The sequence below is a fragment of the Pyrgilauda ruficollis genome, unplaced genomic scaffold (assembly GCF_017590135.1).
Source record: "Pyrgilauda ruficollis isolate IOZ18807 unplaced genomic scaffold, ASM1759013v1 scaffold40, whole genome shotgun sequence".
In the NCBI taxonomy this organism is placed as follows: domain Eukaryota; kingdom Metazoa; phylum Chordata; class Aves; order Passeriformes; family Passeridae; genus Pyrgilauda; species Pyrgilauda ruficollis.
Genome location: NW_024525490.1, coordinates 6,171,543 through 6,186,789, shown reverse-complemented (window position 1 = coordinate 6,186,789; position 15,247 = coordinate 6,171,543). Strand labels below are relative to the sequence as shown.

General features: G+C 35.3%; 1 protein-coding gene across 1 annotated transcript in view; it reads left to right on the top strand.

The window, feature by feature from the left end:
- Positions 1–15,247, top strand: part of KHDRBS2 (KH RNA binding domain containing, signal transduction associated 2) — a 311,090-nt gene that overhangs the window by 57,364 nt on the left and 238,479 nt on the right. The window contains exon 2 of the mRNA XM_041477469.1: positions 358–485. Coding sequence (XP_041333403.1) covers positions 358–485 — 128 coding nt within the window. The remainder of the gene's footprint in view (positions 1–357; positions 486–15,247) is intronic.

The window sequence follows — 15,247 nt, the reverse complement described above, 5'->3', positions numbered from 1 at the left end:
TCCAGCTTAGTTCTGGCAGGTTACATTTACAAAAAGCATCGAGCTGTGATGATGTTATTCCCTTTAAAAGACTGACAGCTGGAATAGTAAGCCTCATCTGTTCCTGCTCCTGCCGAGATCATTTGGCTTCCCTTTCAGCTGGGGAAGAATTAGTTGTGGAGTGTGACGTGTGGACTGTCACCTCTGCCTCTCAGCACTGCTGAGAGTACAGGTTCTCTTAAAGACAGCAGTCCCTGTCATGTGAATGCAGAAGCACAGGTGTTCAGTGCTTGGTCTAGGTAGGAATGTGTAAGTTGAAACTTCCTAAGGATGACAGTTGCTATGTCACTGATTGTTCTGTTTTGTGATATTTTTCAGAAATGGAAAAATTTCAGGGTTCCGAAGGCAAGAAGGAAGATGAAGAAAAGAAATACCTTGATGTTATCAGTAACAAAAACATAAAACTGTCAGAGAGGGTTCTGATCCCTGTCAAACAATATCCAAAGGTACTGTAAATCTAGTCTAACACTTGTTTAATATTTATTAATATAACGATGAAAAAGTTACACACAACCATTTTTACTGAGTTATAATGTGTAGGCTTTGTGGTAGTAAAAAAAAAATAAGCTCCTATTTAAATATGTCTGTTAAGTTATTACATGTTTTAGCTCCTGTCTCAGGGCCTTTCAGAAAAGCAATTAAAGTGAATGAGATTTTTTTTCACATTGAGGTAGGTTTTGTCCTTATGCTGCTGAGTTTTTTCCATATATCATCCTTTTATAAAATAAAATAGCTGTTGCTCAAGAAAAAAATGTTCCAGTAACTCCGAAAAGCTTCCTCATAGAAGAGTTGGGGGATTTTCTCGGGTGTAGTAAGTTTTAAAAGATCGAGTGTCAGGATTACTGCAGGCTGTGACTGACAATGTTTTAGCATCTAAGACTTTCTTATTAGTTCTCATTGTTACATACTTTAATGCAGAAAAAGGATTTTATTTCTTGCAAAATTTAGCTGCTTATGGGAAGTTTTTTGTTTTATTTTTTATAAGAGAATATTGGACATTTTTGGAACTTGGGTGTTTGGTTTTCTTGTACAGTTTTTAATTTTACATAAACAGTTATTCCAATAGTATTCATACTGAAATGATAAACATCTCTGTCTCCAGAGTATTTTTTCCTTGCTGATTTATTATCACATGGTACACAGTTCACCATTAGCCTTGATTACACTTTGAGCTTTTTGCTTTATACTTTCATCACAGCAATACATTTCAATGGGTAAAAAGCTAATCAAACAAAATGAAAGATGTAAAAAAATGGAGATTCGGTGATTCCAGCTGACACCTCCTGACTTGTGAATGTAAAACTGAGATAATGTAATAATCCAAATGGTAAAGACCTTAGAAACACATACAGTGCTATAAGGAATTACTTTCTTGCTGCATAGCCTGAGGTGCTTTGCCTTGATTTGTGGTATTTTGTGTAAATGCTGTAGGTGACCTGAAGTTCTTAGTCAGGATGTAATAGTGCTGTAACTTCGTAACAGCAGTGTGATAATTATTCAGAATACTGTTTGATGAAGGTAGTAGAATAAAAGACAAACTATTTAAAAGACAAAACACTATCATCTGTCCAATATAGCACCTGAATGTGATTGAATTAGCTTCATTTACTTTGATGAACGTGTCATATTAATGAATAGTAAAAGATATAAGGCATTTTTTACAGCTTTTGAGTGGTGAAGCAAAAGAAATCAGTGTGAGAGAAATGAAATATTTACTCAGTAATGCAGAATAATCTCTTGCAGGGTTTCTGTAGTTGATTTGCTAGCAATATTCTGTGCTTGGTATGGAACTATTCCTGGAACTGCAGGTTTCCTGATACTCTAGGAACTATCTTTCAAGGACTGAATTTGCACTTGGTATCAAACAGCTGATTGCTGTGACCTAGTGTCTTCTCTCTTCGGGATAATTGTATACATTAGTCAACTCAGCACACAACAGTTACTTCAGCTTGCTTTATAAATTATGTAAAAAGTAGAAAATAATTAAGAGGATTAGTTTTATATATTTTGTAGAATATGTTAATAGTAGCAGTTGATCAGACTTGTATTTATAAACAGTTAAGATAATTACCATATGATTTTACATAGGAGTCATTTCTATTTGAAATAACATTATTTTAAATCATTCATTCATTGTTCGCTGATAATTTTTTTTGGCGCAGTGCTAGGTTAGCAGGGTTCTGTAAATATGCAGAAAGCATCCAAATGTATAAAATTGTTGAAGAAAATTCTGCCCAGTTAAAACCATTTAAAACAACAGTTTACAGGCTCTCTGTTTAGGAATGACGGCAGCTCTTGGAAGACACTTGCACTTACTTTAACTTCATGTAAAAATATAAATTGCTCCAAGGGAACCTTTGGCCTAAAAATTTATTATGGTCTGTAGGCTAAGCTTCAATGACAGCTGTAGAGTCAGCAGCAGCATTTTAAGCTTTGAGCAAAAGTTAACACAAAAGCTTCTAGTGGCTAAATAGTTCTTGAAGTTGCAGAATAAGTCTTATGAAATTGTCTCTACTCAAGTGTCCACAGTCTGGTGCAGACAACAGGAAAAGAACATGAAAGGCTGTGATTAGCAACAGCTGTCTTATGGTACCAACTGGTAAAGACACAGACCTCTGTCCTCTGCTCTGAAACAGGGATCTAAAATAGAGACGGGGTGTTAGTTGATACTTCATTAACGATCTTTTCTGAGATTAATTATCTTAAATACCAGCAGCCCAGGTAAAAACAGCATCTCAGTTACACACAGTCCACTATGCAGCAGATGTTTTAAATGCAGTCAAAATTTCTCTTGAAACAGTGATGCAATGTCTTTGTTGATCCTTCTTTCTGTCCCATAATGCCTTTTTTTTTTTTTTTTAACTTTCATGATATGTGAATTCCACCTAAGACTTTCATGAAAATACCTGAAGGGTTTGTTTAAAAAGACTTCAGCACAGATCAGTGAATTTATTTCAAATACATCAAATATGGGAAAAGAGTGGGTTATTTAAACAATTTTTAAAAAAACCCCAAAATCTGAAATTATCTTGTTGCTGAAAAACAAAAGTGTTGGTTTAGATGCTTGGTGGGAAACTTTGTCATTTGCATGGCAATACAGATTTTTGCCAGTTACTTACTTGTAGTTTGGCTTCTGCTGTTTTCTATAGTTTCTACCTTTTTCTGTGATAACTTGTTTAAGGAGCATCTAAACTGGGCTTTGCAAATTTGTTCCTTTGCACAGTTTAATAATTTGAGAGCTTGTTTAAAACCTTAGCTTCATGTAGCACTTAAAATAGGAAGTCTTTGTTTGCAAACTTGTCCACCACACATTGTAAATTAAAATGTTGCTGACTTTGGTGAAATTCTGCCCTCATTATCCCTGTCTTCAGCTTAGCTGGGTTTTAGCCATTAAGGAATGGCTCAGTTTGTTAATTTCTTTTGCTTTCTGTGAGTGCAGATATATGAAATAGCTGACAAGTTAAAAATAAACAGTATGTGTATAAAAGTCTTAAATATTGCAGTGCATCTGTCTTGGTTTGACCTCAACCAAGCCCCCTGCAGATACTCACTCACTCCTGCACCAGGGGGATGGGAGAGAGATGGAGTAGTGACAGTGGGCTGGGCTGAGACAGGAGACTTTAACAGCTAAAGCAAAAGTTGTGCATGGAAGTGAAGCAAAATCAGAAATGTCTTCACTGCATCCCATGGATAAGCAGGTGATCAGCCATCTCCAGAGAACAGGGGCCCATCATGTTTAATAGTGACTTTGGAAGACAAATGCTCTCACTCCAAATGTCTCCTCCTTCTCCCACCTTTATATGCTAGTCATAGCACTATATGCTTTGGGATATCCCATTGGTATTTGGGGGGTCAGCTGTGTGTCCTCCCAGTTTCTTGAGAACTCCCAGCCTCCTCACAAGTCAGGTGGGATGAGGAGCAGAAAACCTTTGACACTGTAAATGCTGCTCAGCAATATCAAAATCATCTGTATTATATCAACATTGTTTTCAGCACAAATGCAAAACACTGCTCCAGAGTTCGAAGAAAGTGATCTCTACCCCAACCAAAACCAGCACAGCATCTGTTACTATTTTAAAGATTCAGTGCCAAATATTGTTAGTTTATATTGTTGTATGCTTCATAAACTCAGGACTTCAAGCAAGTAACTTAGACAAACTCAGCGGTGCTAAAGAATTCATTGTGAAGGGTGAACTTTTCTGTTTTTATTCTGTCTTTAACATCTAACTCAGACAAGTAACATGATTTTTATTTAGCATTCTCATTCTTTCATGTGTTGTTTTTCTCAAACCTGATGGTTGCTGTTGTGCTTTCAAAGCAACTGTTGTCATATTAATCATCTGCAGGTGATTTGTGTGTTTAGTTCACTTTTAAGTAAGATATGAAGAATAAGCTATGCTAATATGTCCATTAAATGGAATGACAAGAAAATAGGAAATTTCTAAGGGAAGTGGGACCTGGGCTGTTAGTGAGCTGAATGAGTAGCTATGACTTCTCTCTGTGATTTATATTGTTTTAATGAAATAAGTACCTTGTTGTTGCATAAGGCAGGAGGAACATTTGATCTGTCACTAATCCTGTAGATGTTTCAGGAGATTATAAAAACTCCAACATTTTAATAAGAGGAAAAAGCTAAGTATCTAACTACAGAATGGAGATTTTTACTTGCCTTGCCAGTATTTTTTTCCTCCTGTGTAAGACAAGAAAAGCCTTTATACTTGCAAGACCCTGGAATTTAGACTGATGCCAAACTAAATCTAAAGACTTTACTGTTTCTGTATTTCAACTGAGTTCTTTAAAGAGAAGGCTGAACATTTGAAGGTAGAAAATTATTAATTTACATGAAGTGTCTTGTACTGAAATTGATCCTGCAAATAGTATCCCTACCTGGTCTTAATGAAAAAACCAAACATGCATCTTTGTAACAAAATAATGCTTTTCTGCTTTATAAATGTGTGGGGAAGTTTCAAAACTCCTTCTTAGTTGAGGCCAATTCAATTTTCATATTCAAGTGTAATTGTCACTCAGAATCTCTGATCTACACAACACCAGGAATAATAGAGGCAAAATGTACTGTATTTAATCTGGAATTTATTAGTATTTGATTTTTTCATTAAATTTCAATTTCTGGAGTCACTGATATACATAAAATGATTCGAGAAAATATATATAAAGTGTTTTAGTACTTAAGGTTTATAAAAATCTAATGAAGAAATACTTGAATAAGTGTTATTCAGTGATGAAAGACCAGGCCCTATTAAACACTCAGATTTAGAAGAGGGATCTTTTGAGTTTTCTAATATCTCAGTTCTGCTTCTTACCAAATTCTCTATTAATGTATAGTTTCAATTTTGATCATTAACTATTATTTCAGATAGATCAGCAGAAGTATTTCAAAATTTGACTTTTAATTTTGGAGTATTGTTGACTTGTTTCAAATAAATAGCTATAACCAAGATATTTTCTTTAAATCACTTCTGTATGAACTGTCCTACTGATTCTGAAAAGTGAAATGAAATATGTGAACATTTGAAAAGAGAAAAGTTGGAAAAATATTTATCTTCCTGTACTTAAGCTGAGAGAAAAGGCAAAACCTCTCAAACCCCAAATCTCATTCTACTTCTCTGAAATTTTCTTGCAGGTCATGCAATTCTGCTATTCAGTGCAGTTTTTCAGTATTTCTGATTGCACTCAAGACCCAAAATAGAGACAAATCTTCTGTTCCATTTAATGACAATGGGCATTTGGAAAATCCAGACAAATACTTTAGTTGTACTTTCAGTAAAATATAAATGAAAAAATATCACACAATGTTTTTTCCCCCTGACTTACTTAGGACCTGATCTTTCATCCATCTCTCTACTTACCTTTTCCAGGTAAGTTCAGGAAATGAACCCTGAGTCTAATACTTCTAGGGCCAATGCCAATCCTGTGGAGCTCTTGAATGGTTACAGAAAATACCTTTTATTATATAAAAATAATTTCTGTCCCCATTTTCATTAGTGTTTTATTTGTTTTCATAACACTGCTGTTGAAATAATCTCTGACAGCATTAACTACCTTCTTTATTATGCTGAGAAATGCTGCTCTGTATGGACCTCTTTAAAAATTGTTTCATAAAATTGTTCCTGACTGCAGAGAATAAAGAGTATTCCAGACAGAATTTAGAGATTTGCCTTTCTGTTTCATTTAACTATCCATGGCTGTATAAATCTTTAGCAATGTAATTAAAACAGTATCAACATAGTTAAAACAATTAGGACAAATAAATATTCCCAACATTAGGGCTTCTTTCCCTGCTTTTGATTGCACGATGGTGAAAGATTTCTCATGAGGTATCTTCCCTTTATTTATACATGAAAATGCATAGTTCAGCCTTCATCCTCTACTGTTTTCTTCCTAAACTCATTCTTAAAATTACAAGCAGGGATGCAAAATTGCTGCTTAGTGATTTACTGGGATTTACTCAGTGCTGTTAGAGTGGTATTGCCTTCCATATTTCAAGGCAGACTTTTAGAGTAGTTGGAATTTACCATTCCGTATTGCAGAGCACTCAAAGGCCAAAACTAAGATGGAAGCACCCTTTGTACTCAATACACTTAATAAGTACACTGGCCTTTCTCCAAGGAGCTGACAATCTAGAAAACACAATGTAAGGAGAAAACGGGACAAATGAAAGTATGAGCAGGAGAAAGAAGATACCTGGTAGCAACTGTGTGAAATCCAGACAAGTCCTAGCCACTCCCCATTGGGAATGTTGGTCATGACTCATGTTTTCTAGGCCACCAAAACTCGAATGTTCCTCTCTGTTCTTCTTTATTATTCCTATCTGAGTGGGAAAGAAATATACACTGCTTTAATAAAATAAGTGTGAGGGTGGGCAGGAAGTCACCCTGTGTAACCAAGAGCTCTAATCAGGAGCATGATTTCATGTTAATAGTAAAGAGGTTGTGTATGATTGATTGTGGACATCTGCTCGACCTACACCCAAGGATACTTGGTGTTTTCTTTGCACTTACAGCAGCATTGTTTATTTCTCTGCTCTTGGTGTTAATGGATGATTTGAGGGTTAAATTTTGTCTTCAGTGTCACCTGTAAAAGTTCAGTATTTTCAGAGGACTCTGCTTTTGGAATCTGAGGGGAGTTCAGAAAGCAAGTCTGTTGATGATTTATGATAAGAAATAGAATCTACCTCACTTCCACTTATCTGTGTTGCTTTTTAAGTACTAAAAAAAGTAGTCAACAGTAAAAATTAAACTTTATGTCTAAATACACAGTGAATCATATCTACTAAAACTTTCAAACTGGACCTGTTCTTCATGAGAACTGTAAAGCAAACTATTGGTTAGAGTGATATTTTTCACAGTACCTTTGACTTCAGCAGGAGCAGAACTAAGCCAGTGATGTGTACTGATCAAAAAGCTCACCTAATTGTGATCAGGTTTGGATTAATTGTTACTACTTTTTTTTCTTCTAGCTTTTAAGAGGATCAGTTGCCAGTTAGCATTTAGTTAGCATTTATTACATCAACGTCTTAAAATTCCAGGGCAGTAGAGGAGAAGACTTTATGGCAAATTGGTTCTGTTTTGAGTATGGACTTTTCTATGTCCTTAGAAATTCAAATTTGAAAAACTCCTAATGTGTGCAAGCAATAGGTAGAACATTGTAGTGCTATCAACACTTCTTCTAGCACAAATCCCAAACACAGCACCTTACTGTCTGTAATGAAGAAAATTAACTCCAGTCAGCCATATCCAATACAGCTTTTCAATTTGAAATGCTGCTATCATACAGGATGTGAGATTTTACTTATTTTAGTTGTGGTGCTATTTCATATACATATTTTTAATAATAATAGTAATATTTTTCATAAGGAAATATATTGCAGTATAAATGTCATGAAAATTTTTTAATGTTACAGTCTTATGTGTTTGCAGAGAATGAAAGAACAGTAAACTGATAACTTTAAGCAAAGTAGGGTTTAAAAATGTTTTGGAAGCTTGTTGAAGTTGCTATTAAAATAAATATTTACTTCCTTTCAAACATTGAAAAAAGATACAGTATTTAAAGGAAAAGATGCACATTGGATGCTTCAAAATTGCTGCGACAGGTAGCTGCTGGTCATTTCTTCCTATGCCTCCATTATTCTAGTCTAAACTGATCAAACATTTTGTAAGTGCAGAATCTATGTGGGCTAATCAGTTCTTGAAAGCAAATATATTGTTTTGTCTTACACAAACACTCCTGAAGTATGTTTTTACCTCTTGAAGCTGAAGATGAAATCTGTTTTGTGGCTTTTCAGGCTTTTCCCTCTGTTCAAGTAGTGCTACAAGGTCACTTCAGAGGAGTCATTAATGTAATTTATAATAACACTAATCTAATTTTTGAAAATTACTTGTAAAATATTAACACAAGAGATAATACTCTGCCTTGATCCTTTTGCAACAGACCTAATGGCTAGATAGAAGGTAATAGAGCTCATCATAGAACGATTCAGGTTTCGGGGGTACCTAAGTACACAAGCAGTTCCTTGAACTTCAGAGCTAAGGAAGCTTTTTGTGCTCATCTGTGTCTTTTTCTTAGCTGTGAGCTCTGATTTGATGTTTTGCTGATGGATATAATGACAAAAATGTCATTTTCTATGGATTTTCTGATTTCCTATGGCATGAGCATAAGGCACAGCCTTTGCTTCAGTTTGAACACATTCCTCTGTCCAGCTCTGTATGTTCTCCAAATTTCAAAGATGTTACTTGTCTTTGAATTAGCCTCCTCTTGCAAAGTGAGCTGAAGTCAAGCTTTGAGGTCAATAGTTACTAGGGAAAAAGACTGCACAAGGCAGATTATCATCTTGCCTTGATTCCCTGTGAAAAGCTTGGGAATTACACGGCCCCATGGGTCTTGTGTGTCTCCTCACATAGAAGAAGGCCAATTACAGCAACAAGGACATACAAGCAGCCTTCTCCAGAGCCTGTGTGCCCCAAGCAGGGTGAATGTGACTTTTCTGGACCAGTTAGTTCAGTGACAAGGTTTTCCTCCTTTTCAGGACTGTCCTTTGAATGGTTTTATAACTTCTTTGCAACATCGTAGATTTTGGTGGCTTTCTTGCTGTTTTTAAAGCTTCCCACACATCATTAGAAAAACTTTAAAACATGTTGCTATATGGAGGAGTATGGTAATGAAAGAAATTTATGCTGAAAATGCTCTTACTTGCTGAATAGCAGCTATTTAGCCTAGAGCATGTTTGACCTCAGCCACCTTCTTTCCTGTTTTGTTTTTTACTCACATTGAGCAAAAAAAATAAACAGGTGACGCTTTCACATAATGCAAATGCAAAGAATATGCTCTAATAGTGAAGACATCTGTTTCATAAATTTATCTTCCATGTTTTTATTAGAATACATACATATATATGTGTGTGTTTGTGTTTTATTAAAACTTATTAAAATATGCCTTCCATTTTTAGCCTACATAGCTTTGTAGTAGGATCAATATATAAACATTTTCAGGAGCACAAAGAATCAATTGCAAGCACGTTCACTTGATAGAATTAGATTTTCTATTAACAGTAGAACCACCAATTTATCTGTGGTTACCAGAGGTTATCTGTGGGGCTTTTTAACTGTTACATATCTGTGGTTTGGGATTGTGAGTCAGAAGAAGAATACTGCACACTGGGAGGAAACCATGCCATCCCTCTTTCATTTCAAGATATGTAGCAATTCATAGTTCTGTCACTCACATATGCTTAAAAGAAGACAAGGAGGAGACAATTCTTCTGTCACTTTTCCTGGATATGAAGTCACAGTTTTGTTCTGACAGGATGAATTTAGAACAGGGGACAACTATAGCAAGAAAATGTGTTTCCATCTACCCTCTGAGATCGTAATCCTGTTACTGAGATGAGGAGTGGGTAGCACTAAGGTAAATATTGTCACCTATGACTTATTCTACTACCAGAAACGTCCACCATGGCATACATATCATAATTGCACACCATTTGCTCACTAATCACTGTTTCCCAAGCTGATAGACCATCTACTGATGAGACAGACTGTTTATTGTCTGTGTCAGCTCAGCAAAGAAGAATTAGATCTTCTTCAACTGGTTTATTTTACCAAAGGAAAATTCACTGAAGCAATGCTTAATGCAATATTAAAAGAAAAATTAATTAAAAAAATAATATTATTATATTATATATATTAATATATATAATTATATATATAATATTATTATAATAATATATTATTATAAAATAAAAATTAATTAAAAATTAATAAAAAAAATTAATTAAAAATTAAAAGAAAAGCAATGCTTAATGCAATATTAAAAGAAAAATTATACAGGCTATATGTAGACTTGTTCAATAATGATAATAAGAATGAACATGTTTCTCAGAAGTTAAAGAAATCTAGTGTTGGTTTTGGATAAGTTATTTCTCTGTCATTTATTGAGGAAAAGAAAACTGATGGGTAGCAGAAAGCCAGAAAAAGCCCTTTTTTTCAGAAAGAGAACAATGTATTGCTGCTTTTACCAGGAATGAATTCTTGCCTTTTTTTTTTTTCTTTTCTTACATACTGGGAATATTGTTTCAGATTGTATAGCCTTAGGCTGCTCCTTTTCACATTGCTTTAAATACTTATTTTTATGATTGAGTGAAAGTGGAATTTGGAAGAAATACAATTCTTTCAGTATAAGCTGTAAAAATTTTATCTCAGTCACTCACATAGGTAAATGTGTAACTTTATATATAAATAAGAAAGTGGATATAATTAAGACCATGTTTTATGTCATGTCCCAACATGATGCAAGACAGTGCTTTTTTTGTTTTGGTAATTTTCAGACCCAGGAGTCTGCATTCTTAGTGAAGCATGTCCAGTGAATTGTCATGTTGCCTAAAAATAATCAACATATTGAAGTGGGCAGCTTATCTGCATATTTCCAAGGTATCCAAATACTTTAACAGATACCAGAAATCACAGCATATTTTTCTAGATAAATGTGTTCACGTATGAAAATTAAACACTGATGTTTGGTGACTTTATTGCCAAACATCACCTGACATTTGCTGTTTATGGAAGTGTCTTCTTACTCATGATACTATTTAGATATTTTTTTTAATGGAAACCTTAGTTTTCCAGAAAACCATAAGATCATGTCTGGAATGGTCATTACATACAGCAACTATTGTGTCTAAACTTTGCAATATAAGTACTTTTAAGTCCCAAGCATATAAATTACATTTTGGATGGGTTTTGTCTTCCTCAATTGTCTTGCTTTAGTTACAAGTTGCTTGTGATTTACACCATGTAGCAGACACAGGAGTTACAAAATTTAAAAGTAATTTAAAATTTAAGCCATTTTTAGGAAAGTGTCACTAATGAAGCCATTAACAACTGTGTTATGCACTCCTGTAAGAGTCACTAACTAAAGTAGAGCAGAATTATAAATCCTGGAATGAGGAGTTAGTAATGTAAGCACTGGCACTAACAGAACTGTAGCACAGGAGTGGTGTCACTGTAATTAGCTTAGTGCTAGTACAAATCATGTTTGATTATTCTTCCAGCCTCTGCAGCAAGAAGAGATAGCTTATTTCTTTCAGGTATAATTGCATTTGTCACATTTTTTGATATTGCAGAAATGATACGAGCATGAAAAGGCAAGATGACTTTCAGAGCACTCAATATCATGATTTTTGGAATGTCATTAGAGAGAAGAGATGATGGGGGAAAAGTGGAAAACAAAAAACAAAGCTTTCAAGTTTTCAGATATTTTCCGCCTTTTTTTTTTTTTTTTTTTTTTTTTTTTTTTTTTTTTAAGGATTCCTTTTCAGAAAAAAATAATAGGATGATGAGTACAGTAAAAGTGTTCTCTTACGGATATACTGGCAGGATGGCATACAGGGAGGAGGGAATCTACAAATCCTCTCATGATTGTTCTTCAATGAAGAGAGAAAATTCTATTTTTGTTCCCTAGGAGTGGATTACCAGAACACACCACATCTGTGCAAGGATGTGTTTTGTTAAACTCAGGCTCAACCTCACAGACCAAGTGCCTGGAGTCAGTTGTGTCTTCAGGAGCAGAGCTGGGTGCATTAGTGCTCCACGATGCTGAATTTGTCCTCTTAGTCTGAAAGTTGACTCAGACTGCTCTAGGGGGAAACTGCAGAGATTTTCTTCACATTCAGGAGAAGGGGTATGTAAGCTGGGAAAGGAATGATGATAGGGCAACCAACGTGTTCATCTGCTGCCAGTAGAAAATGACTGCCTACATTTCTGTCTAATTTTAATTTTCCAAATATAAATAAGGAAGACACAGACAAATGAGTTCAGAGGAGGACTGCCAGGATCATCAGTGCCTGGAGCATGAGCTCTGTGTGAAGAGGCTGAGGGAGCTGGGCTGAATAAGCCAGGAGGAAGAGTTATCTCCAGAGGACCTAAGAGCTGCCTCCCTACTGTCTGCAGGGAAGGTGTTGAGGAGACACTTCACAATGATGCTTGCTGGGGGAATAAGAGGTAGCAGCTGTAGCTTGGAACAAGAGATGTTCAGACTGGATAAAAGGAGAAACTTTATCAGCATGGGAACAGTGAAGCCAAGGAGCTGGATGCCTAGAGAGGCTGTACAGATAGAGGGCATTCAAATTGTACTTGGCTGCAGCCCATTAAAACACAGTATCTTTAAACTGGTTTGCAGGATTTTTTAGGAGGTTTTCATTTTCTTTAATCTCCAGTAATCTAGTTGCAATAGCTATGAGTTCAGTAAGGTATTGCAAACTGAAGACTCAGATTTCTGAGTGGGTTGAGTAACTTCAGTGTTCTTGTTAGCACAACACAAGTAGTGAATTTAGAAGTGATTTAGGTATACCAAGAAAGACTCACAGTTGTAGAAATACTCTTAGTTCTGTCCAGGATACCCTGTTACTAGGGTTTTAGATTATTCAGAAACACAGCATTTAAACCTAAGGAATTAACAAAAGGGGAAAAAGGCCCATTTTTTTTCTCCCACTATAAAAAAGTGGCATTCAAAACAGGGAGAGGAATTAATAAAAGTGATGCCAGTATAAAGAGCTATTTATATAGCATATACTTGGTTGCTTTCATATAAGAGCTGTCAAGAGAAAACTGCCAAACAAATCACTTTTAATAGCAGATATTCATTGCAATGAAGAAACAAGAATGTTTTAAAATAATATATTATTTATTTCCATTTTTAAGGTATTACGAATGCTGTAATCTCAGAACACCTTTATAGTCAGACAAGGAAATTAATACTAATAACAAGAGGCATCTATTAATTTGAACTTTCTATTACAAATGGTATAATAAGAAATGAATTAACTGGTACCAGAAACATTGATAGCCATCTTCTGGGGAAGGAGACTCAAAAATAACTTCTGAGAAAACAGTTTGACTTTTTATTTGTCACTGATCAGTGTGATCAGTCATTGGAAACTAAAAAATTCTGTGAATGCATTGCCCTTTCATGCTTTTCATGTTTGGCTAAAGGTACTGCTGGTACTTTTCCCACAACAGTGGGAAAAGTCCCTTCATTCCAGTCAGAGAGGGATGGAAGAGGAGAGGAGGGATTCTGCTAGAAAGGATGCCAACTCAGCTATGTTCCCTGCATTTTCCCAAAACCCACAAGTGAGCAGACTGTTAGATACACAGCTTTCAAGGGAGGCACTCAGTAAAAGTGCATTTTTTTTAATTGAGAGCATTTTATGCTGCTTGTAGGTTGATGTTGAAATGTTCTCTCATCCTTCTAAGACCAGGAGCTTCTTCAAAGAAGTAGAAAAAAAGCTTTTCCAGGGTAAATTATTTAATCTTAAATGTTTACATGTAAAATAGATTCCCTAAAAGCACCATTTTTTATTTTTTTTTAATTTATTTATTTATTGTATTAGTAAGCTCCCAACTTCTAGTGTAAAGTTAGTGAAATGGAAACATCTAAGAAAAGGTAGTTACTGCACTCTTGGGATTACTACCTAAATATAGAACCTGATCAAAAACAGTGAAAGCCATTGGAAAAACCTCTCCAGCTCAGCTGTTGCTCTGATAGTGTTTCTTTGAAGATGCTAGCTCTCTTAACATAATACATATCTTTGTACACCTTGCAACCAGGGGTTCTATTCACTGGTATTGGCACATTTTCTGAAAGCAGAGCCTCACACGTCCACTTTCCTTTCCAAATTTCTATATAGAATTAAAGAAAGTCACTATGGAATAAGGGATACTTGAAACCAAATGTTTGTTGCATAAAGAAGGCACACGTGTGCACACATGTAGGAGGACCTTTTAAGATGAGCGATCCACGTGACATAGCAACAGACAAAATATGGCTAATTTTACCATCATCACCATGGGGAAGATTTGGGTTGCATAGAGACAGTATGCAAAGATTGCATAAACTGCCAAACAGATCATAATAACAAAACTAGCTATTAATGTATTGTCCTGTACAAAAACAAACAAACAAAATCACTCTAGTCTCTGTGTAACATTGTGCTTTTATGAAAAGGTAACTTTTTTCCCAATGGAAATATGCTCCTAAGTTTTTATTGTAAGCTGTGTTCTTATGTTTAGAAAGCTGGATCACTATTAGCTCCCCTGTCTTATATATGGCTTTTCCCTGTGAAAGCAAATAAAAATCAGTTTTGCTTACAGGTTAATTTCCTGCTATAGGATGATGGGGATGTACTGATAGCATGTAGAACAAGCTACTTAATGCATTTAAGAAAGGCATGTGAGCCATATTGCAACTGCTACAAACAAGTCTTGGAACAAACTAAAGAGACTATCTTTAATTCAAGTTACTATATTGGTTATACCAGCAGCACTTATGCTTGGTCTTTCCTGGCAGTCACTGTTAATTTCAGCTGTTACTTGAAGAATTCTTTAGTACTTTGGCCACAGTGGCTTCAGTGTTGCTAAGGGTCAAGCTTCAGTTTCAAATAGCTTGGGTTTTTTTTTTCCCCAGTGGGCTAGTTTGACTGCTCTCAGTGTATGCTGTTATAAAGGTAGTGTTTGTATGTGTAAACTGAAAAAAAAATATTTCTGGAAGTTACTTGGTGATTTAATTGCTTCTTCTTCGCTAACTGTGTAGTGGGTTTTTATCAGTGTGATTAAATAGATATAGTAATGCAAAATGTGGTCTTTTTCTACCTTTCCCCTCTCCCCTTTCTTTAAATTATGCTCTTGGACTGTGTTTTTGC